This window comes from Colius striatus, chromosome 17 (genome assembly GCF_028858725.1).
Source record: "Colius striatus isolate bColStr4 chromosome 17, bColStr4.1.hap1, whole genome shotgun sequence".
Lineage (NCBI taxonomy): Eukaryota > Metazoa > Chordata > Aves > Coliiformes > Coliidae > Colius > Colius striatus.
The window spans coordinates 12001769-12027751 of record NC_084775.1 but is presented as its reverse complement, the minus strand read 5'-3'; the positions used below and the strand labels follow the sequence as shown (position 1 = coordinate 12027751).

Sequence of the window (25983 nt, the reverse complement as noted above, 5' to 3'; positions counted from 1 at the left end):
ATTTACAGCTTGTAAGATGGGTAAAGGAAGACACAATCAAGCATGAAAACGTTCAGTTGATTTTATTTCATGTCCTTATGAATTTGCATTTTCCATCACCTAGGGGGTTAGATTATCTAATGAGATCATCTTGTCCGAGTAATTTAGGGTGTTAGGAAAGGTTTGAAGTTATTTCTTGAGGACTTGATTCATTAAAAAAAGCGTTGAATGCAAGTGTAATGTGTCATATGTGAGCTAAGCATGTTACTCTGCCTGATTCAAGCAGTGTAACAGTTCCTGTGACAGGTGGGAAAGAGTTTCGGTGACCGTATCCACTACCTGCAGTCCTGAGGGAATCTATCTGACATCTCTTTCCTTGCAGAAGGTTTGCTGGTTGTTGCTGCTGCAGGGGATTCCTCTCCAATGTGCTTGGTGATTAGTTTGGTCTTTCACAATTTAGGTGTCTGGATCTTCTGAACTCCTCCAAGGATGCAAGTCCCTAAGGAGTCAGTTATCATTGCTTTAACTGAATCCATGTTCTCTATGGGAAAAAGACCATCTGCTTCTCATTCCATTTCTTGCTTAGGTAAAGACAAGGTTTTAAAATAAAAGAAAACAGAGAGGTTTTATATAAAAAATTAAAAGAGCCATAGGGATGAAATCAAGACCCATTTAACCAATGTGGTATTTGGAGGTCTATTCTTTATAAATAAAAGCAATTTGATTGGTTTGTTTTGCTATAACATTGGGTCTATACATGTCCCCAAATATCTTTGGAAAAGGAAATGGAAAAACCCCTAGAACATGTCAATATTTTTTGAGTATTTTATTCAGCAAGAAAACCAGAATCAAACTGAGTCAGATGGTGTGGGAATGATTTTTCTCATTCCTAGATCTGTTCAGAAAACAACAAGTACCAGTTATTCAGCAAGATGGGCTGAGAGTCACTTGATCTGGTTGCTCTTTTTTCCTTCTTGCTGTAGAAACAGTCCCTTATTATAGTCACTGCTCAGCATATTGACATCCAGCTATCATGTGGAGCCCAAATGCAGTTATGTTTATCCCAATAATAAATACAAGTAGCATTGATATTCAGGCAGTGGAACTTTACTGGTGGAAATATTAATGGAAGCACTTAGATCCTGATTCCACAAGGGAGGGGAAATAAGATTTCGTGGTTAATCTCTGTGCCTATGGCCAACTGTTACAGCTCCAAAAGCAAGTTTTGAATTGGTATCTTGAACTGCATATAATAAAATTAATATAAAAAAAGACAGTAAATATCTACTTCAGAAAGAAATTTGTTAAATCTGAATTTGGTTCTCAGTTGTGCAGAGGAAGACCTTCAGAGGCATTATACATTTCTGGACCTACTGGCTAATAAGGCTTTTTTGTTCTGCCTATTTTCAAACACCTGGGAAATAATGAGACAGAGACTGGTTATCCCTCTTCAGCACATCATAGAAAACTACCTTCTCTGCCTGTGTCATTGCTGTTTCCATAAGCTCTGAAGAAAGGGCATTTGTTAGCCTGCAGCTTGAAGCAAAATGTTTCTCACTGTTTTGTTTGGAGGGTTCATCCTTGTCATAGGCTGTGTCTGTTGCTCATTTTTTCTGTTAGATAGAATATTATGGCCTTTGCCAGTGGGAAGTTTATGCTGGTAAGATTTAACTTTTTTATTCAAAATCACAAACAATAAGAAGTGAGATTCTGTTTTCATCATAATCTGAGTAGGGTGCAGACCTCTATACGTGACTTTAAATCATTGTGGCCTTTGTAGCAATACACAGATGTGAGTAATGGCTTTATAACTTTTTCTCATTGTTTCACATTGCAAACTGTAAACAGGAGAAAGCAATTAAAGGCCTGGTTGATTTTGTTAAGTTGCACCAGTCTCTTCTCGCTTTTTCAAAAGAGATGCTCACTTCTAAGTGATGACAGAATTACATTTAGCAATACAACATACATCTGCTAAATCAAACTAATCATTGGCTGTGTTCCCTTTTGCACGTTTGAATGCTAGCAGGGTAGATTCACTGCAAGGGAAGTGTGGATTAGTCATCTGAGAGTCCAAAGATATTTTTCTGCATCCTTATCTGTTAATATATTCTACAGTTCCTTCTTCTATCTACAGAGAATAATTTATCAGGACTCAAAAATTCAACTACTAAGGTATCTGAAAACTGTACAAGCAGGGAAGAAAATGGAATGGTTTGTTGCTAATGTGGGGAGCCAGTAATTAAGATTTATCTCAGTAGGAAGACTAAACAGAGACAAGATCATTGATTAAAAAGGCATTGAATTTGCAGAACATTGAGTTCTCATTTTGAAGAGACACTCAGCTCTTTGTCAGAAATTACATGATTTACAAAAAACTCCAGGGAGGATTGTGCTGGATCCATGACATTCCCATCCCAGCAGGGAGCCATTTGCTCTCTATCCTTCTGGCTCCAGGAATCTGCCACTGTTTTTCTTGCAGTGGTCCATCCCCAGGAGAAACGAATGAGGGGCCCCAGCCTAGACTGTGCACTGATGGGCTTCACCTGTGAACTGGTGATGGCCAAAGCTACTCTTCTGGAGGTGAGAAATATGAGTCTGAATCTCTTCTGTGTGCCCATTTCCACATTTTCTCCATCTACCTTGTTTGAGATTCCTGGAGACCCACAGACATCCTGAAAGTCTTCAGACAAGTGATGTGCATGCTAGAGACAGAGCAATGCCAATGTCCACCTTTGGGTCTTTCCATGGGTGATGTTTTATCTCTGCTTGACTTCTGCATTATTTGTTCTTCAGGGCAGGTATTGTCCTTAATTTTTGTGCCATCTACATTGTTGTCCTTTTAACAAAGATTTAATAAGGAGAAGATACCTCACAGTGTTGTCGTGTGTCAAAAGGAATTAGCATCTGAAAGAAACTTTGAGATCTTTTGTTCTACTGTCATCATCAGAAACAGACTGTAGAAATGGCCACTTCTATTGAATAAATCAGTTTCTTGTGTAGATTTTGAATTTGTTAATTTGCTCATTAGTTTATGTTTTCCTTGACAGTAAAACTCCTTGGCAGAGTCATGAGGTAACCTGGATTCCATCTGGATCCATGTTTGAGTACTGAGGGATGCTGTTGTGTAAGCAAGTGCTCCTCATTTGGTTTTACCATTTAATGGCATTATCCCATTTCTTTTCGATGTGACAGCACTAGTAAAAGTATTTGATATTACTAGAAGAGTGCTCATGTTATAAACTGATGGAGGAAGCAAAGCAGGATTTACTGGTGTTGTGCCAACCAAGTGAAAGAAAAAACCAAACCAGAATGCAACCAACAAAATTTGCCTTTTCCCCTTACCTTCCATGGGGTGAATCTGTCTCAGGGAGGTCCTCGTCAGCTTTTCTGTCTGTAGGAACACTGCTGTTCTTCTCAAGTGTGTGCTAGGAATTTAAAAATAGCATGTCAGCTTCTTTCCTGTCTTGTAGCTACTCTCTGTGAACGTGGAGTGTCCAGTTGGCAGAAAGCACAAAGTATAATTTACTTTTAATCGTAGGATTATGCAGATTAGGAGTCTACTCCCTCGCACTGCTGTTTTGTTAATCAGCTGTAATCTTAGTAGTATTACCAACTCAAATCTGCAACCATTGTGTTACCAGACTCACACATCAGCGTAACTATTGTTTGCAGTGCAGTACAGCTCTGTGCATCACTCTAACTAGGATGCCCTGAAAACTTGTGATGCATAACTTAGTGCTCATCAGTAGACTATTTATGGTGTTTGCAATTGGCCTATGTGAAGCTTACTTTATCTCCCGCATCTCTATCTTCTTCTCTTGTAAATGTGTTGCCAAAGTGTCACTGTTCATCAAGGGTGATGGGTTGAACGATAGTTGGATGCACACTACAGCTTCTGGAGCTCTCCTGTGTAGGCATTGTCTCCACCAATTCAAGTGCTGTCAGCAGCATGAAAGGGCTTGCTGCTTCTGTCCTTTTTTTCCCCAAGACAAATACTGGTTTGAGTTTAAGGTGGGCTGTGCCCAGTTGCCTCTTTTCCACAACATTTTTTGAGAAACTTTCTTATAAATTAAAACACAATTGGCTTTTCTGGGTCACTCCCTCAGGTCTGCAACATAGGTTTGGTACTCATGAGGTTGTATTTGTGTGAGAGAGAAATCTTAATGCTAAGCTATGATGAACATCATTCTATGAGATACCACTTACAGAATTTTCAGCCTGTAAACAGGACCATTCTCATGACCTCAGGCTCCCATGGATTTCTCTTGATAACACCATCTAATCGGATTTAGAGTTTAATTAAACAGCTGTCACTTTGCTTCCTCATTGTGCCACAATTTAATGTTGAATTAGTTCCTAAATTAGTCACAGATGAATGCTTGCCTTCTTACAATTGAGAGGTTGGATGAACGTAAGGTTTGCTCTTCAGCTAACTTCAGGCAACTAAGGCTCATAATTTGCATTCATACTCTGTACAGAGCAACCACTGACATTGGTGGAAGATCCTTTACTGAAACAGGAATGGAATAAAATGTGAGACTGCTGCAGTCAAACGTTGTGCTACCTGACTTCAAATGCCCAAGTCTGAGCACAAGCTTCTTATTTTGTTTTCCCCCAAATCAAGAATGCAGGGAAATGAATGGGAGCACTCTTTGTCCTAACTAGTTGTGACTTGTCCAGTGCTTAACTATAAAGCAGTGTGAAGGCCACCCAGCCCCTCTTACTTTCTTTTTTTATCTGGAGAAGGCAGAGGAACAGTAAAAGTTGAAGATTTCATACCACACTTACTGCATACATATGCCAAATGCTTTTCTTTCTGTGGTAGGTATCAGGTTATGACCTCAGGGCTCCATTTTTCTGCAGAGGAACAATGCTTTTTAATATTACTGTTTGTTAATTATAGTAATAATGTAAACCATAAGTAAACCATAATAGTCATGGTTTCCTTCATGTGTTGTATTCATTAAAGGAATGACCTGGTAACAGGAGAGAGACATACTAATTGGGAGTGTGTAGGTAGTTCTCCATACAAGAAAACCAATTGTGCCTCTGCCATATCAATGTCAGATGTTGTTGGGATTTGGTCATTGTCCTGCAAAGGCAGTTTGAGGCTTCCAGTGAAATCCAGAGCTCAAATCTCCCTTCTGTGCCAATGTGCATTACATATGTAATTCTCAGGTTTTGCTTTGGAAATGACAACCCTTGCTTTTTTAGAGTCTGTACTGCACTTACAGAAGCTTCATTCCAATCTGGGTACTGAGACTTACTTATAACTCATCCTCTTTCTGTTTTGGTTTGCTGGTTTGTTTGGTTTTTTATTAATTTACTTTCCCCATTTCTTTATTTATTGGGAACAAGCCCAAACATTACCAGCAGATGCTTTCAGTCTTTTGCCACACAAAATAAATTTGATTTTAAGACTTTAGTTGCTGCCTGGACAGAAAGTAGATTAGCTCTTGGGGGATTTTAAAAATTAAAGAATATGGAAATGGACAAGATATTGTGATTTTGAAAAGTACTTACATTTTAAATGAGTTCTTAGTCTCTCTAAAGGTTTCTCAGTAATCTTGTTTATATACTTCCAAATTAGCTTGGAAACAGGCTAGTGTATTGTGTTTAAAAATAAAACATAAAAATCACCATCTATACCAGCTATCATATTTATTGTTCTGGTGTAAAAACAATTGTTTTCTTAATGTTGCTTGACATATCCATAAAGATTCAGCTACTATTTCCGCTTATCAGTGGATAATCAAGGTTATTACAGGAGGAGGCAGAATGGAAATAGGCTCAGGTTCTGGATCAGAGCCCCCTTGTCTATGGTGCATGTTCAGGGTGCTCAGAATTGCAGAGCAGACAGACAGACAGTTCTAGTTAAGCTTTTTTTATGAGTTTTGGTTCAGCTTTTGAGGAGTCTTGGACCATGGATCCTTTCATACGTTATTTAGAGATTTCTGCCTAGCAGCTTGTGTATGGGCTCAGACAATGGGACATTTCTCTGTTACATTAAAGCTTTTGGCTTTATTGCATCAATATAAAGGAAACATAGATGAAGCAGAAGTTGTGCCATAAGGCTGTTCCATACACAGGGATATAGGACATGCATTTTTCTAAACAAAAAGACAATAGGATCAAGACTTGGTTCTTTGGTCTTTTTCGAGTGGGTTTTCTTTAAGTGTCACAGCTGAATAGCAGAGGGCACTTATAGATTGAGTAAGGAAAGAGGCAGATCTAAAAATTGCTTTGAAGATAGTGTATAATGTATTAGTTGCTTATACTTCACTGTTTCTAAATCTGTGTAATATGAGTTATGACTGCTTTCAGTGGAGGTGAAATACAGAGGTTTCCATCTCTGCTCAAAGCTGTAGCTAGGTGGTGAAAAAAAAGGAGTTCACTAAAATACAGGGGTGGAGGGAACCACAAGAGGTCATTTACTCCCTTTCCTCTTCTACTTGACTCAAAGGACTTATGTTATTCCTGAATGATGTACAACCTGCTCTTCAAAGATTTCTGAGGCTAGGCTGTGCATTTTCTTCTGCCCAGACAACCTATTCCATTAATTCTCTGTCATTATTTTTATTATAAATATTGCCTAAATAGCAAACAAACCTTCCCTGTTGCAATTTAAGCCCATTACCTCAAGCCCTTTCCATGAACATGGAAGGCAGTTTTTTCTTCCTCATTTTTGAAAACTTGTATGCATATGGAGCCAGAAATCATATTTCCCCATAATCCTTTTTAGCTTAAACAAGCCCAATTCTTTCAGTCAGTCCTCATGGATCTTATTTTCAAGTCTTTGATTTATTGTCCTTACTCAGTTTTCTTTTCACTTGAGAAAGTTTTTCTTGGCAGTATAGTTCTCAAAATCAAACATAATCCTTTAGCTGAGGCCTTGTTAGTGCTGTGTGGGAGTACCTCACCTCTTGCAGGTGATACTCCTGCACGATTTACTCCTCATACAATTTACTGTGTTAAAGCTGTTTGCTTGGTTTGATTTTGACTTTTAACCACAGCAGCATGCAATTACTGACTTCTGTTTGGTTAGTGATCTACAATAGTCCCCAAATGCTTTTCTGAGAGCAGCTTTTCCTGTTGAGTCTTTTCTGTCCTGTATTTATAGGATTAGTTGTTCCTACAGAAAAGAAACAACTTGCATTCAACTTTATTGCATCCTGTTTTTTTAAACCCTCTCTCCAATACTGGATTTGAATTGTGTCCTCTAGTGTTCTTGTGGTGTAGGCTAGAGCTTGGCTGCAGCCATGGCTGGTGGTGCAGCAAATATGATTTAGCATGATACTCCTGACAGCCTCTCTGTCAGGGTGACACCAGAGCAGACTAAGCAGCTGGTCTTTTCCTGGTGAAATACAGGGCTTGGAAATCAGGAGCACAGTATCCTCAAATGGGTCAGACTGCCTTGTGGTCTTTTCTGTTGGGCTTCCCAATTAGCTTCTGTCCTGTTTTTCTTAATATTTGACTTTATGTTGAGGCCACCAACTACTGAACACTACAGGCATGAGCAGAGCTGAGCTGGAGGAGTTTCTAGTGACTCTCATGCAGTTTGTTGCCAGTTAAACCTGGATGATGAATTTACTCTGCTGCTTGTGGCACAAAAGTTTCACCTCATTGCCTAATCAGGTCTTTGTTTTTGTCTTCCTGGCAGTGGTGCAGGGCTCACTTCTTTTTTATTGTATGTGGATAGGATTTTATGATTTGGACTTGATCTTCATCAGTTAGCACTAAATGCAAATATGGGTAAATTCCCAAGCCACAGAAAATGTTTTCTATCTGAAACTTGTTTCTATTTATGGGATTTCTCTTCCTCTGAACCTGTCCCTTTAAATTAGATTTCTCTATGAGTTATACGTATCAGTTGCTAAGGAAAAACTGGATCTGAGTAGAATCATTTCAAAGCAGAGCAGAGATAGCCTGAAAAGATGTCCTGTCATTTCCGCAAACTCTCTTGCTGCTCCTTTGCCCTGCAGTCTTTAGTTCACAGTATTTTACAATAAGAGTCACAAAAAATATGACTTAAAGGTATTGAGGCAAAAGATTAATTTCAAAGGACATCCAGCACTTGCAGTAGCCAAACACACAATAGAAACTATGTGGAACCTGCTTTTTGGTTGATTATGTAGTGCTCATTGCTTTGGAAGTCTGCAGACAGAAGAGTAGTTGCTAAATGTCGAGATCTGTTCCTTTGCATCTGTTTCTGGACTTCTCAAAATACTAGTACATGGAAATAAGTGAACTTACAAGCAAAATTTTCACGTTTGGATGACAGAAGTTGAATTCCAACAACCACACATTTCACTACAGTGCTCTGTTCCTCAAAAATGTCAGGTAGCTGGCAGAATTTGTGAGGGGACAGCTAGGGGTGTTCTCCTCCTTTAAAAGTCAGGAGTTCCTGAGAATGACCTTTGGCTTTCCAATAATGTTACTTTTAAATCTGGCTCTGTTTTACTGTGTTGGGTAGCTTTGCTTTCACATATGCTATAGGAATTATTTAGGGTTCTTACTTTTCTAGAACAGTCAACTTTCCTTTTTTAACAGATTTTTTTTAAAGTTTGATGGGAGTTCTTACAAGAACTGTAGGAGAACCTGAAAGATAACAAGTTCTGAGATGAAAAGAAAATCCGACCTAGATTTCAAACTCACTAAGCTTTAATTGCAAACAGTACCAACAGTATCAGTGCCCCATTTTTGCTGTTGTTGATGTCAGTGGTTGCAGTCCTCAGGACTTTGGTGCTGAGCATTTTGTTAAATATTTTATTCACTTTACAGAACTGGAATTTGAAAAGTTGGAGAAAACTTCAGCTTTCTTCCTGCATGGGAATCTTGGTGATGCTGAAACAATTCAGGAGACAGAAGAGTTAGCTTAGTCAATGCTACACTGAAAGGCTTTTATATGCCATGACCCAAGTTCAAACTTCAAATTTCCTTGTTATTTTCCCTACAGTTAATAGCGTCACTGACTCCTCCTGGATTCCTGACATTGCTTTATTGGTCATATTAAAGGAAATGAAATAATTCTGAAACAGTTCCAGATACAAAGTTCACAGAGGGGCCTCGTCTTTGCAATGGGATTAGATTCAAAGAGCAATATTTTTTGCTTTCAAGGCTCTTGTATCCTGTCCTAAACCTTGCCAAACAAATCCAGTTTAGTAAAAACCCTGAACTCATGTTTTGGAAGATAAATATCAGGAAAAGCCCCACATACTTAAAAAGTAGAATCTACTTGTAATGCCTTCCATGCCTAGAATGAATTTACCTGCAGTCATGTTGCTATTTAATAGTGTGCCACTGAGAACTAATGCATCTTTCTTGAGTGTAAGTCCAGTTGATGCTTGCTGATGCTCGCCTCTTAGAAATCCCCTTATCTGTCTCTGAACAGCTCTGTGCTTTCTTTTGTGTACAGGACACAGAAATTCTGAACACTGCAATTCTCACAGGTAAAACAGTGGCAGTGCCCATCAAAGTGGTGTCCATCGAGGAGAACAGTGCTGTGACAGACATCTCCGAATCAGTTGAATGCAAGTCCTCTGATGAAGACGTCATTAAAGTAAGTTCATATCATCTACTGGTCTCTGGAATTTCATGACTTTTATACACAAAAGATAGTAGCCTATGAACAACCACTAAATCAACTTTTGCAAATTATTTCTACTGCTGTTTCAAGAGCATAAAGAGAAGGGTTTTTATGAAAAGGCAGAGTTAAGTGTAACAGCCACCACTTGGAATTTTGTTAGAATTTCAGTGTTTCATTTTTATTTGCAGCCAGATTTTTAAATGTCTTGGTAATGTCACCTCAAGTCCTCTGTGCAAAGAGTTCATTCCCTGGAAAACCAGCTCTGCTATTAGTACTTCCTCTCCAGATGTTTCATATCACCTTTCCAGACGTGATTATCACCTCCACAGCTGCATCAGTGGAATGGATTGGATGAGCATTCCCCAGCAACTGCAATGCAAAGTCATCCTGGTCGACTTCACATTGTGCTGAGAGCTGTTTCGAATTAACAACTTCATTCTGCATAGAAGTGGCTAGAAAGCATTCACATGACCCGTCCATCAATTTAGAACTAGCAGCTTAATGTCACACAGTAACAACCACCAGTGGGGCAGTATTATCTTAAGGCAATGCAGCTATTTCTGCTGTGAATATGTAGTCAAAGCCCTGAAGAAAATTCACAGTTGGACAGGGAGCTGGTACAAAGCAAAGACAATGCTCTGCATAAATCCCATGGCACTTTCCACACAGGACTTTCATGATGCATGGTCTTTGAGCAAGGATGATTTTACCCTTGGTCTATAAGCCCTTTTGAATAGGGATTTTATTATATAACGTGCTTTTGCAGCATACAACGCAGTGAAACTTCTGATGCTACTCTTCAGGTGTCTTTAATATTCTATCAGCTTTCTTGGATATATATATACAAATATTAACACCACAGCATTATGTGTTACAGGCAGTTCAGTTTGTAGGTTCATGGCACGCAATAAAACTCCTGTGAATTTGCAGGACCCAGCAGTTTGCTGCACTATTGTAGAATTTATGTAGAAGCATTTATTATACCAGTAACCAAGTAGGTAGGAAAAATAGTCATGCTTTAAACTAATGAAGCCATTATAGAAGAGGTTTACAGTAAGAAAGCTTTCTGCTTTCAGTGGATCCTTCAGAGCCAAACTAAATCTCTGCAGTTTGCTGGGGCTCAGAAATGCTACCATATATCAGATGCTTTACAGAGTTTTTAAGCTCAAAGAATTCCTGTTATCCTTTTTCCTAAGGTAGCCATTTAACTACATATCAAGGTAAAAGCTAGAATCAGGTGTAAGGACCATGCTGATTGTAACCTTATTGGAAACCACAGTTTCTGAGTAAGAAAATATACAAGACTACTACTACTGTGATCATCCAGATTAGCCATCTGGCTTAAAAGCTTACAATATTTCACCAAGTAATTTCAACCTCATGAGGATTTCTTTGTGAAAATGGCCAATGTTAAGTTCCTCTGTACAGGGAAGGACTCAGGTCATAGGAAAAAATATGTATCTGATGGGCATTTTCTTTGCATCACCAGATGATGCAGAGAATGGCAGCATAATGATTCCCCAAATAAAAATCCCTTTGCAAAAATGTCTTCTGGGTTTTATAGCTTTCAAGCATATTGATGAAGGAGAAGTGAAATTCCCCAATCTTATCAAGAAAGGGTTCTGGCAGCAATTGCAATACGGCCTGGACTATTGCAGTTCCCCAACAACTTGTTTGGAAAGAGTTTTTCCTTGAAGCACTATGTCCTTTGATTAGCACTTGGGACCCTGCTGGGCTCTTCTCTTATTTTCTACAGAAATAATTTATCTCCACTAAAAGGGTTTTCTTAAAATGGAGCCTGTTTGCACTATCAGAACATTTTTAAGTGGCTTCTAGAAGCCTCCCTGTCTAGCTACTCCAAAGCTGAAGTGAAACAAATAACTGGAGGCTAATACACAAAGTTTACGGGAATTGTCTGGAGAAATTTTTCAGGTGTAATTTCTTTCTCTTCTGAAATGTTTTGAAATTGCTCAGATGAATAGAGAAACTATCTTCTGTGTATTTAGAAATATATGAAGAATCTCTAGAGGAATGCATCTGTGACATGAGCCCTAACTGCTATAAAACATACAGCTAGTTAAAAAATAGTTCAATGAAATGCTTTGAACAAAAAAGGTTTTATCACTGCATCTTTATTCCTTGTAAAAGAAAAAGGTCCTTTTTTTATCTAGAATGTTCCAGTTTACAGAAAATTCTTTACATGGGAAAATGAAGTTTGGGGCTCAGGTCAAATTGACATGTTCATATTAGTTCTGATTTTAAAAAGCACTCAGAAAGCTTCAAATGGAGCACAAAGGCCTTTCATCCTTAATTCATTTTTAGATACCTCATCAAGCTTTTATGCTCAATACTTAGAATATATCATCTTCCTCTGTAGAGACCTTTCTGGGAGTAACTTTTCTGTTTATAAAAAAACTACAAACGAAACAACAAACCATCCAGTCATTATAAATTATATCTGCTGGGAAAAGATCATGATCTCTTCCACAAAGAATGTGTGCATGTGTTTACAGCTCATATTCCTGAGCATCCCTGTCACAGCAGAGCCAAGACACATTTACAGGTAGGAAATCCTGCAGAGCTAAGAGAAAAAAAAAGTTACTAGTATTTAGCCATATGATGATCTAGAGGTTCACACAGATGTTTTTATTTAATTTCAATGGTGTAACTTTGGATTCAGGCAAATGTAACAGAGCTGGGCTGGAAGTTGACGATGATCAGTGGGTTTTACCACTTGGTTTGTAGTATTTAGTCACTAAATGAATAAGTGGCCAGTTCTATGTTCATGTAAAGAGCACAAAGCTAATGTTTCTGCCCAGCAATTTAAATATCCATCAGATACAAGCTTATTTATATTACATTTTATAGTGCCATCAGTTTGGCTGCAATTACATTATTCTCAGTAACAGAGCCCAGTGGAAATCTAAACCTAAGATATATCTGCAAATAACAGGTAATAGCTTCCCCAGTGATAAGCATGGTCTCAAGGCAGCTCAGTGCACAGTCTGTGTCCTGTCTTAATCTGCTGACTACTACTCCTTTTACTTTTTTTATTGTCTCATAGTTTCAACTCTTTACTCCCAAATTTACAGTTGATTTCATGAACTTTAAAAGTCTTTGAATGCTCTAGACCTTCACACAGTGGTCCAACCTTTTAAAAGTGAACACAAAATTTATTGTGGCACTAAAAAGGAAGCAACAGCCAAATTTTACTTTGCTAAGCTGGAATTTACCAATAGTATCCATATATCTGGATCCATTAATAGTAATTGTAGTTGCATGTGTAGGCTCCTTTTCATCTCCTGGAAATTCAAGTGGAATGTGGCTGCTTTGGCTGGTGCTTTTGTGCAGTTTGCTCAAAAGCAAATGCTGCTCTGGGTTCCTGGGTCACTTGACTGCTACAACAGATGCAGTCTCATGCTGTGAAGAAAAACACAGTTTCAGGAGAGTTACAGTTCCCTTTGACATTTCCAGTTTGAAAGCTCTTGATAATGTTTATGAACTCGAGGATGTTTTTTTTCCATGAAAATAACCTGAGTTCAAAAATCTTTGGTGCTAGGTGTATTTCAGAAGCTTCTGTAAACATTTTGGATTTGTATATCATCATCATCATCATTCTTGGACTAGTTTTTATCCCTTTGCTACATGAGGGGATGCTCTCTACATGGTTAGTGTACTTACTGTATTGCTGTTACTTATAATTGATAAGTTAAAATCTGGATGCTAGTCTCAGTGTATTGACCTTGAGCCAGATTTTGAAGACCTTATTTAATAGCTTGTTTTCATTTTTAAAAGCCATTAATGCTTTGAAATGTATTCAGATACAGAATTCAAACAATATTGATCCATACATGCAGCTGCTATGGTTGTCACTGGAAACAGAAACACAGATCTTACCTTTAAGTAGCTGTTAATGAACAAGGGGCTTTTGGTTTCGTTGGGACTGATGAGTACAGCATAGCATTAATTGCAGGTAAAGGCCACTGCAAGAATGTTAGGAATTTCTATTAGAAGCTAAAATCCAGGACACAGTGCCACAGCTGTCCCTCTTTTATCACAGTAACTAGAAACAAAATCCCAGATCAAAGCAACAGTGAGCTGTTGGGAGCTGAAAATCCACCTAGGGGGTTTGTGGCTGAATTCTGGTTTAATGGCTAGAAAAGACTGGAACCATTGCTGGTATCAACGCTTTCAAAGTAGGAGTAATGGAACTTACAAACACCTGTGAAGGTTACAGATCTTGTTTAAAGGCCCAATGCAGTAATTATTTACACACATGAGTAATTTTGCTGTGCACACTGCTGGTGTGAGGGAACATACTCATATGCAACAGCCGTTCAGGATTCATAAATGTTTCAGAGACTTTGCCATTTGTGATGGAAACGGTTTATGAAAGGAAATTAATTCTTACTGAATAGATGCAAACTCGTGTTGAAGTGTCTGCTGTCCATTTGTGAACCTATTCAAACTAAAGGTCAGTCTGGATGCTGTGTAACACACAATGCAGGAAGGTCTCAGTTTGCCAACAAGGAAGCCGACAGCTGGACATATTCATAAAAGATAAATAAATAGTTGTGTGCTAATTATAGTCATTTCTTTTTAGAATTGCATGCCTGGAACTATATAATAATGCCCTATTTACTAAGGAAAAGTCATTAGCACTTCATTATTTAGATGATGCTTTGCTATTGTCTTAATATATCCAGTCTTACACAAATAGCTGTGCTTTAACCTCTTCAGTTTTTTATTTAAGTACAAAGAAATTGCACTGCTCTTCTTTGTTTCCAGTATTTGCAAAACTTGAAATGTGTTTTAAAGCTAAATACAGAAGCACTGTTTTCACTTTGATAGGCAGAGAAACCACTAGTTAGCAGCATCCATAGGTATTTTTATTAAAAGTTGAGTTATGCATTTCCCTGCCAGTAGGCTGAATGCAGTTCCAAGCTGAGCTACAGACAGCTATTAAAGAATCGAACTCTTAAGCCTCAGTCCTGCATTCATTAAAATGCTGCATTCATTAAAGCCATCAGGAAAGTTCACCCTGAAATTTTAATGCTGTGAGGACAGTCCCTCAGGCTCCATCATAGTACCATGGCTATTCCAGATAAAAAAAAGAGAACAACAAAAAACTCTCTATGCATGCCATTTCATCATATTGTTTAGGCACCCAATAGAAAAATACTTACTCTAACTTGAATCAGTGGCTATACACTGATGCAACATAAGCATTTGCTCCCTGAGTATAAGGGGCTGGATGCCAGATTTTGTGATGCAAAAGCAGGCTTCCACCACTGAGGGAAATCATCCTGCCCTTTATTTGTATTAGCCTTAGGTAGAACAGTGTGGCTATCCATTTATAACCTAGGCTGATATTCTGTTAGTGAGAGCAGAGGTGCCCACACTCTGTAAAAATGTTGACCTGAGTGGGGATCAGCTTCTTCCCACAGCTGGTGGACTGATGGGGATAATGACCTGCTCTTGCTACCTGATCTGCTTCCTGGGTCCCTTTGAACTTTCCAGACATGTAACCAAGAGAGAGCAAAACAGGCGCCCAGGGAACAGTGAGATGAAGACAGGTGATGACAGAAACATTTGTGGGATGGAAGAGTGTAAAGTATTGCATTAAAGAAAGTGCTGGTGCCAAAATACAGAGGTCTGTCAAAACCTGTATGAGGATGTATGGGAATCAGGATGTGACTGGTCTTCCCTGATGTATTGCAATGTTAAGGGATATAGAAGGGCTCAAGATTGTTAAGGAAGGGTCTAAATATCCGGTGTGTTGCTCTCCATGGGGCTAATTCAAGTTCTTGTCCTTTTCCTATTAATATTAAAGTGTTACACCAGGAGCAGTACAGAACAGATCTTGCAGAGAATCAGTGCTTCTGGTTCTAAACATAGCTTGGAGATAATTGTACTTGGTTCAGTGAAGCTTTGCAACAGATATTGCCAAAATATGAAAGTGAGGAATGTCATAACTATCTGTGTCAGAGGAAAGCTAAGTCTGCTCAAAACAAAGCTTCCCATGGCATCTAAGGCTTCTTCCCAGTGCTTCCTTACCAGCAGAATCTGGAAGCAGATAATGGTGTGGTGAATTGTCCTGAGGTGTGACACAGTTGGTTATGTCGAGGGGAAGCAGAGTTTCAGAAGCTTTCACCCCGTTAGGAACCCTGACAAGTCATGGGCGTGTCCTTCATACCTTCCAATTCCTGCTGCATATGGCAGGGTAAGCATCCAAACTTGCATTGCTTTTCTACACCTCAGCATAAATGTATATTCTGTGTATGGGGCTTTATTGCAAAGCCTTCAAGACTCAGAGGATTCAGGGCTTCACATTTTGTTTTTAGTGCAGGTTATAGGAGAAAATAAAAAGAAGAGATTGACTAGAAGGAACTGGTTGTACCTAACAGCTATTTTGATCGAGGAAGAACACTAACTTCCAATAAAAAGCCCCTACAGTGAATATAATGTAATTGATTTGTTGCTCATTTTTTACTTAGGTCAAATAAAACCCTATTTGGAGTTTGTTAGCTAAGTGCAACTGTTGTACAGCTGAGCATGCTGAATAACGAGTAGGTGGATAAACAAGACAGGTCTCATGCTTAACACTAAAACAAAGGGAGAAATGAAGTCACACTATATGGGGCTCTCAGGAGTCCAGTGTGGTCTAATAATAGGGCATATTCCATGCATTCACTTTAATGTAGTGCTCTCTTCTGTGGTCTTATGGCAGTCCTGCAAGATTCAGTGAAAGTATGGAGGGGTCAATCTAAACCACAGCAGTTACTGCCAGTCCTTCCCCACCGTAATATGCAGGCAGCTACTCATGGAGAGCTGATGCCTCTTCCAGACTGTAAAAAACAAAATAATTGGATAACTTTCTAGAAGCAATGCAGAAAAATGTGTTCATTCTCAGGCTTGCAGGTCTTCCCTTGATTAGCTCCATAATCAGGAGCTGAAAGCTCAGCCTGTGTGACACCATGCTGAGAGCCAACACAGCTACACTGCTCTTGGGTCCTGTGGTCTCTGCACGGGGCTGTAAGGACATAGCACCAGGCTCAGAATAGGTCTAGGATCTCTGCCATATCCACTATATGGTGCAGATACACCCAAGGGCCACCATAGATGACCTTGCTGAAGTTTGTTTGATATTCATGATATCCTAATAACAGCTTTGAAAGCCCTCAAAAGCAGAAGCTGTATCCCTTTGTGAGTCCAACCCCAGCAGCTTGTTTCTCTGATGGCTTCTCTTTCTTCTTCTGATATGTGTTCCTGTGATTTCTGTGAAATCGAAAAGCTTTAAAATCGGGAAAGAAAGTCACAGCATGGAAATTCCATTGTTTAGCTCTTCTGAAGCCCTGTGACTTTGTAGGCTGTTCTGGTTAATCTAACATGGTATGTTATATTCTGAACAGAATTGCAAATACAAAGTCCCTCTCTTTGCCCTCCTCCATACTTTTCATAGTCCTGTGATTTACTGGGATCAAGATATATTAGTAGAGCAGAAAAACTTCAGAGGAGCTGTAGAAAAATGAAGCTTTACTACACACTTCTGTGACATGCAAATATGGCATCTAAGGCAGCAATACGTGGAGCTTTCACACAAGATGTTATATCATTAATGTGTACCACAACTCCCCAAGCAGTCAGCCTCTGTGGAAACTGAAACTCAGAATGGACATGATCTGAGAGAAATTCAGCAATAAAAGGTGTAAATACCTTACCATCACATAATATGCAAAAATGTCAAGGCCAGCTGAAGAAAGTTTTAAACCATATACTTGCAGACTTCTTTGCGTGTCATCTCATGCTTCCACCCAGCTCACTGCCTGCATTAGTGATGTCAGGATGGAGAACCTACACATCCCAAATGAGAAATGAAAGTGGAGTGGCAATACCAGTGCCTCACAGAAAGTGCTTCAAAATCAACTTCGAAGCTGGAAGTCCAGGAAAGTCAATGGCAGCAATAACATTAGTCTTGTGAAAGCTATAGATATGATGGGAAGATAAGCAGTTTTCTCCAGAGCTTTTTGAGTAGTACAGTCAGAAGAAATGATAGTTCACTTCTTTCCTTTTCTGCCAACAGCTGTAATTTACACATTGTGAATTTGTTTATTGCAGATACATAGTAAGCTAGAAAATGACAAGCATTGTGATGTTCTCAAATGTGCAACTACTGTCCAAATTGGCTGGATGAAATAAAAAGTCCCTCCATCCACCATGTGATCCTGCTTTGCCAAGCAAGACATTTAGGGCAATATTGCATGTATGGTCTGGCATACCCATAGTGAATAGGAGCCAAACTCTCTGTTCAGCCCCATTTTCAGGAACTACTTGCCTCCAGAGTGCACAAAACAAGATAGATTTTTGTTTCAAGTGAAAATGCTATCTGCAGAGAGCTCCTGTGGCTCAGTGCAGCTACAGTTCAGCTTCCAAAGCTGGTCATTTGGGAGCAAATAGATGCCCTCCAGTCTCAGCTGGCATTTTGTGCCCCTTTTACTCTCTCAGTTCTGTCGTAGTGAATGATATTCAGTTAGTTAAATGTACTGCTTCTGCTCTGCAAAGCTGCCAGCAAAATCTTTGTAATGAGATTAGATAATGTACAGCCTTTTCCCTAAGAAATGCTCTCTAGCTTTGGGGGTTTTCTACTTAGTTTTGCTAATCTGGCTGCTGATATTGAAAATGCAGACCCTTCTCAGCAGACAGGGTCCAAATTGCCTTTAAACTATGGCTCTGATTTTGCAGAGTTCTCTTCTTTAGCACTCAGGGCCCGATCCCCATGTTACCAGTATGGGCTGATGGGAACTGAGCCTGGGAACTGGTCACAGGGATTGAAACTGCATCTGGAATGTGGCAGTTGTTTACAAGCAAAACCAACATACAAAGTTGTGTTATCCATTGAAAACTGCAGACAGTTCTAAGAGAGGCAGAATGTGGCTTAAATCAGTTATTAAAGTGTAATAACTCCTCTGCTTTCTCAGCACTGTTTCCAGAATGGGAGTAATTGTTCCTGAACTGCTTCTCAAGAAACAGATTCATTCTTTTTCTTTTGGTGAGACATAGATAAAAACAACTCCCTGGATTATTCTTGCACATAATGTGAAAAAGAGAAGCCTATCATTTATCCAGATGACAGTCTTATCAGTGTTAAGTCTGCATTGCTGTATTTACCTTTATGCTCACCCTGTAAAGGGACCTTTTGGCTTCACTTTCTGAGTCACTGAGCACAGTTCCACTTCTACTCAGTAGGAACAAGGGGTGGCTCTGACAAGTCAAGTCACATTAGCAATTAGCAATTCCTCTAATGGATGCTTCCATTTTAAAGGCTACTCTAACAGTGCCACAAAGCTGTAAATATCATTCTAGAGACCATGGAGGAGCTCAGGTCTGGAGCTTTAACTCTTTAAACAGTTTAATGTCAGAAATGAATAGTATGAGCTTTGAGACAGCTTTCATTTTTCAATAGTAGATTATTGATTATTCAGGATTATGCAGCAAGGTATTAAAATCCCTCTTATGAAGCAATTGCCATCACCTAATATTTGTGTAGCATGAGCTTTCCTTTATGTTTAAAACCAGAGTATTAAATTGAAATCAAGGCTATACAACTATATGAAGTCTTTCTCAAAACCCTCTAGAATTTAATAGAAGATAATTCCCTTTCTACAGAGAATGCTGTTAAAAAAAAACCCCTCTATAATTCTATAGCAAGGACATGAATATTACACAGTTCTAAAGGACTGTCCAAAAAGCTTGTGGAATGATTATCACTGTCTAATATTTTCTATATATTATATAAGTGTCAGTATATTTGGTGGGTAAGTCCTTTGGTGGTGTATTCCTTAATGGAATGAATTACTTTGTTCACAAAGCTTAACCTCCATGAGCTCCAGCTGTCCTTCTGATGTGTAAGAGTGATGATACTGAGCTCAAATATTAGGAGTGTCATATATTTGAAAAGTGCTGACCATCACTATTCTTTACTAATCCTCCTGTAAATTTTGTTTTCATTGAAATTGATATTCCTTGAAGAGATACTGGAAAGATCTTTTTGCTCATAGAAACACTTTCATAAATATTTAAACATTTATGTAACCTTTGAATATTTTAGCAACATTTACATTCGTCCAACAGAAATGAGTAAATGGGTTTATATGCCAAAATACAAGATTCTGAGCCTGATGAATACAAGCCAAACACCTTCCATGGTCATATGTCCTTATTTCTGTTCAGTCTTATTAAGCCTCAGGATGTTTAATTAAGGGCAACAGACCTAGAAAATGGACTGATACCTCAGTGCTCATAAACTGACAGGATTGCCACGTTAAAAACTTTTCTTTTCATCCTTCAGAAGGATAAAGAAGGATGTCCTTTAGAGACTGGGCTGATATCTCCAGAGGTGAAAAACCACTAGGAAAAGAAACAATTTTAGTCTAGACTTGATTCAGTCAGTACTGCTTGTTTATTTTTAGGTCTTTATAGTTGTTGTTCTTTCCACTCCTGTGTATGACAGATATGAAGCAGGACAGTGTTTTGAGTTCACCATTGTTTGAAAAGCAGGTTTACCTTATATTTGAAATGAAATTTGTCTTTTTTAAAGTATCTGCCTCCACCAGTAACTGAATAAAGATTTCTCAGGAATCTATAGTGGAGTTTAACCCAGAAAACCCAATACACTTACAGAAGTGTCAACAGCCCCTTTTTATGGCTGCAGAGATCAAGGCAGTACGTTGTCACATCTGTTGTGGTGACATCAAGAAGCTCATGCTCCCTTCTTGCAGTTCTGCAATGCAGAGGTCACAGTGAGATTAACACCTTAATCCAAAAAGAGTAAGTAAAGGAAGTCCCAGAGGGTTCTGCATTTGACTGGTAACAGTACTAGGAATCTCCATGATATTCACTGCAGCTGGTCTGTTCATTGTGAGATGGAAAGATGCATTTACTCCCCAGATGACAGTCACGTGGTGCCGTAGGTAGTGATTCAGGAATGACCCTCTCTTGTTTTCCAGGCAGTGGTATTCTCTATCAGATGAATAAAATGTGATTCTTTTTTTTCCAGAGAGAATCATTTGGAAAGGCAACAGCCTTTTTTACAAAGGAGCACAAAAATATAATACTAGGAGGAAAAAAAGGAGACAAGAAGGAAGCTCTAGGGAATTGTGCTTAGCTCTCTCTTTTACTGTCTAGCTTCTTTATTTTACTTTTAGTCTGGAGAGAGAATTTAGACAAATAGGGAGGAAAGTAGCTGAATGCAGCTTAATAATGAAAGAAACTGCTGAAATAGCATCAGAGAGCTCTTTAAAATGCAAAACTTCTTGCTGATCTGCTACACAGAATAGAAAAAAACAATCACTTAAAGGTGGTGGCTAAGCAGGCTTTCCCTTCATCATCTCTGATGCCAGAGATAAAAAGCACTTTCAGAGGGAAGATGTTTTCATAGTAAAAGCATAAATACTAGAGGAGATGAGAGGCAGACCACTGTTCACTGAGTCTCCAACTTCTGTTAAAAACTTCCTCAGACGACTGTGGGCAGGACTTATCTACAGATGAGAGCTGGTCATTGTAGTGTTCTGTAAGCTTCCAGAAGCATTGCAAAAACCTGAATGAAAGCTTTTAGTTATCAAAAAGGCTTAAACAAGTATACCTTTTGAATGAAAAAAAGTTTTAGTTCTGATAAGATCCAGTTTAATTCATTAGTCCTTTTAATCTCCCTTCTGTCCTTCCTCCATGATTCCACATGACTGTTTTAGGTTGACCCTAGCAGTCCTGAGTTTCCATCTCTTTCTACCCCATGGGACAACAGATCAAAATAATGTTGATAAGTCTGTGTTGAATAACTCCATACCTAAGCTGACTGAGGTAGTATTTCCATCTGAGTTAATCTGAGCTAAAGTTAATCTGTTGTTGCAGCATATAACCCCTACCTGGTTTTTGTGAGAGGTGTCTGTTGTGATGAGGGAAATCAGACATTATGTGCTGCTTGCTGATGTTGTAGCAGAATCAGAACATTTGGATTTGCTCTCCAAGGCTGAGAAATTACTTTTATTTCTTTTTTAAGTGACACTATGTGAGACAAGGTCAAGGGAAGCAAAGCCACTTGCTCTCATTCTGCTAGCCTGCTATAGCTAAGCTTGGCTGAGATGTGTTGCTTACAGAAGCTCTAAACTATGGAATAGCTTTAATTGAACATTTCTTGAGAGGGGGTGTCCTTAATATTGTGCATATGGAGAGCATACACATTTTGAATTAGACAGATACTTTCTCCTTTTCATCCCCTGTATAGCACCAGTTGTGAAGTCTGTTGCCTTTCTTTGTCAAAAGCAATCAGTGTTGCTTCAAGAACGGATACCTGAAAGCACAATAGTTAAAATGCAGACAGTAATACAATAGAAGCTTTGCTCCTCCTGTACTGTCTGTGTGCTACTTCTTTATCAGAAACAGAGGAACAGAAGAAAGAGCATGTGTAAGGACATTAGCAATCCCTGTACTTGGTGAAAAGAATAATGTTTTTTCTCAATGCAGCTCATAAAGACCTTCCACTATTGCTGATGCATGTCCAGTAATAAATATTAACCTGTAGCAGTTTGAAAGGCTGCATGATAGCTACAGCAGCCACCTTCTTAGGATGGTGTATGTGTTTGCTTAGCCATTTGTTTGTTTGTATACCCATGAAGGCATATAGCAGCTTTACAAATAAAGATGGAGATTGGATCTCAGCCCAGAACCATTTAGGAATTGCAGTTTTGCTACTATTGTTATTCTGGTTTTTCCCTGACACATTTGTTCTGTTAGTGACAACACTGGGCTTTAGATAATGTTAAATCATACATCTAGACCAGACCTGGTCAGTCTGAAGCTATGTATGCTATCAGAAATCTTTTATCAGCATGTGTGTGTGGTTTACTATGTGCATAAATAAGCAACTTGTACAACTAACTCAGAAAGTTCATTCACCTGTCCTTGGGAACTCCATAGCAATGAATGGATTGGAACCAGTGTTTGGATGGTAATGGCAACTGCTCCAAGCAGAACTAAATTAGATCTTATTGGCAAGTGTCCTAAAGCCTCTACTCCAAGGAAAATGAAGCTAAAGAACAAAAACCTGTATCTGAAGCTGCTTTGTCAAATGTTCCAGACATGGAGTCTTCTCTCCCAGGCACACTCACTGCTTCCCATTTAGCTCTACAAGTTGTTCAGTGCTCCAGGTGCTGGGCAGTTCTCTGACTGCTGCTGACCACGATTCCCTGTGTTGTGTTGTTCACACCGGTGGGTGAAAAAGGACAGAAAGACTAGTTTCCTGGGGTTACAGAGGAAGACAGAAGTTAAAAGTCTATATCAGCAAGGACTTCCTTATACTCTTAACTTCATTGCAGATGTTGTGCCATAGGTAACATTCATGGGTTTTTAGATGTGAATTCCTTTTAGCTTCAGCCCTGTAAGAATTAGGTATCTGTTCTAAGATACTTTGCAGGGTCCCCATCTCTGATGGAGAGACACAGCCAGCTTCAGGGAGAGGGGTCAAGCATCAAGAGAGGAAAGTCACTGACTGGCCCTCTGTGTTTCCATGCAACTGAGACAACGGCAAACCAACAGGCTCACAATAGACATCAGCAGTTCAAGTACAGGAGCTGAATGTCCCCAGTATGTCCTAGCAGCTGCTTGCTGCTCCAGGCACAAATGCCTCCATCATCAGGAAGATAAGGATGTAACTCCTGACATGTAGCCCTTACTTACTTTCAAGAGAAGCATTTTCATGATATTTCCTCTCCCAGGGTGAAGCTGATGCAGTGGCACAATAAAAAGAAAGAGCAGCCCATCTAGCAGAGTTCTAAGTTACTCCACAGCATTGTGTTATGCACCTCTGCTGCATAGTGCTTTTGGAATAGTTCAAGTAGTCATTCTGAAACAGCCTAGTGTGAACTAAACCCCTTTCTGTACTGCCATTCAGGGTAATACATAAAAATAGGATGCACCATTCACACTGATAAAATGAAAAAAATTCTGCCACCCTCAGACTTTTGAAGCTGTTTTAGTTCAAGGGAGAAGTCTAAACAGCTGGGTCAGGTACTATAGTACATAGTATTGTTTTCAGCAAACAAAGCCCAGTTACAGTATAACCCTCCTAGGGAAGGAGCCATAGAAATGTTTGCATTTTGTTCTCTGAAGTTTCCTTTTGTAATCTCGCCCTCACATATTTTAGCAGAATGTGAGCAGTGCCTAAGCCTGACAGAGGGTACAAATGGTGTATGTCAACCTGGGTACAGTTTAGCTCCTGTATCTATGGTCACAGAGGGCATTTATCTGTCTGATGAGCTTGGGAGTGTAGGCATTTCCAACTAATAATAATCATTTGAATAAAACAATATTGGGAATGGGAGTGGGGATAAAAGGGAGCAGGTGATGATATAAATACATGTGCAGGTGGGGAGATGCATTGCTGCCATGAATGATACTCATTATGGGTGATGAAACAGAACTCTGATGGGATGGGAGCAAGAGCAGGAGCTGAAGAGATCTGCTGGGTTTACTTTTCATTTCTGCAGACATAGCAGCTCATTTAGTAATGTAACAGCTCCCATTGCTAGCCACTTAATGTATGATTAATGTGCCACTGGATTTCCCCAGACATTTATGACACCTTTAGGAATAGATATGACAATGACTTTGTCACGTGGAGTCACTTCATACTGTCTGCATCCCTCTGGATGATTAATATATACAGGAGTGATTTTATTACTAGTACTCAGTAACGTAATAAATGAGAAAACTCAATGGTCTGTAAATTACAACATTGATTAAAGAAGTGATTACAGATATAACTCTTACATGACTATGATAATGCTTGCTTATATTTCAGGACAGCATTTACATGTTAATGATAAATCTACTGCAGTGCTTAGAAATACTTTACAGCTTGAATCAAAATGTAAACATTTATAAACAGATAATGTTTATTGTGGAGGAAATGAGTAGATTTCTGTTACTCCTCAGCAGATGAAATCCATTCAAGAGCCAACTTTGTCTTGATTACTGAAAGCAGTGTGAAGGTAATCATGGAGGTAGAGCTTTGATTTGCTGCTTGCCTCTACTGAGACTTGTTTTGGTTTGTTTGGTTCCTCTTGACCAAGCCATGGAGGAGCCTTGCTCATTATAATTTCCCCAGCGCTGTGATCAGTTAGTGGCTCGCTGCATTACAAACAGAAAAGCAACCACCAGCTTTGTAAATAGTATCCAGTCTTTAGGCATCTCCAGCATAATTACGCCTCCTGAGCCAATGAAGGATTTTTGTGTTCAGCTGCTCCCATTCTAAAAGGCCATCATTAACATGCATAAAGGGAGCCTTTTTTGTTTGTTTTTTGGTTTTGGGTTGCCAGGGTTACACTTTGAGCTTGTTTTGTCGCAGTGATTACCTTTCTTCTTTCTCTCTGTCTTCCCTGCCTTAGGTTTCTGACAGATGTGACTATGTTTTTGTCAATGGCAAAGAAATGAAAGGCAAGGTGAATGCTCTTGTGAACTTCACGTATCAGTATCTGAGTGCTCCTCTGCAAATCACAGTCTGGGTTCCACGTCTGCCTCTTCAGATTGACATTTCAGACACAGAACTGAGCCAAATAAAAGGCTGGCGAGTCCCAGTTGTTTCCAACAAGAGGTGGGTTTCAGTTGCTAAAATTCTTGGATGTTTTTGTAAAAGCAGTGGAGTTGATTTTAAATCTCAGCAAGAACAACTGCAGCACCTTCACTTGAAATGCAGCAGCTTTCCTTGAGGAACAGTAGTGCTGGAATCCTTGGCTTTGCACCAGACATCTGTAGTCATAATAAAGCTTTTAAATTTTGTGGCAATTTTTGCTTCTGTGTGTGTGTCTGTCCAGTGCAACAACATACAGCATAGGGCTCTGGTGAGGTCCACTCACAGAGTTGTTGTTCAGACATACCAGCATAGATGAAAAGGTGGTCTAGTCCATTTGTGTGTTCCTTCATCATGCCAGGTCACCATGAATCAGCAATGGTAAAAAAAAAAACACAGAAGGGAGGACTGTTATATAAAAATACTCTCCATTAGCACTCTACTGTTAGTTTCCACTAATGTTCTTGAGCACATTTCTTTATGCTTTGTTTTCTTATGAAAAAAGACCCACCAGAGAGAGTGACGATGATGACGAAGATGAACGGAAAGGAAGAGGATGCACTCTGCAGTACCAGCATGCCATGGTGCGAGTCCTCACACAGTTTGTAGCTGAGGATTCCAGCCCTTGGGGTCAGCTGAGCTACCTGCTGGGCTCAGATTGGCAGTTTGACATTACAGACCTGGTGATGGATTTCATGAAACTGGAGGATCCTCACATTGCCAAGCTGCAGGAAGGCAGGATTTTGATTGGACGGGAAGTGGGAATGACAACGATGCAGGTACTGTGCTCCAGACT

The 25983-nt window shown here is 39.3% G+C and overlaps 1 protein-coding gene across 2 annotated transcripts in view; it reads left to right on the top strand.

Annotated features, from left to right (window-relative positions):
* The window catches only part of TMEM132C (transmembrane protein 132C), a 198207-nt gene that overhangs the window by 159647 nt on the left and 12577 nt on the right, over positions 1-25983 (top strand). For both annotated transcript variants that reach the window (XM_062009842.1, XM_062009843.1), the window contains 3 exons: positions 9395-9538; positions 25006-25211; positions 25693-25966. In XM_062009842.1, coding sequence (XP_061865826.1) covers positions 9395-9538; positions 25006-25211; positions 25693-25966 — 624 coding nt within the window. The remainder of the gene's footprint in view (positions 1-9394; positions 9539-25005; positions 25212-25692; positions 25967-25983) is intronic.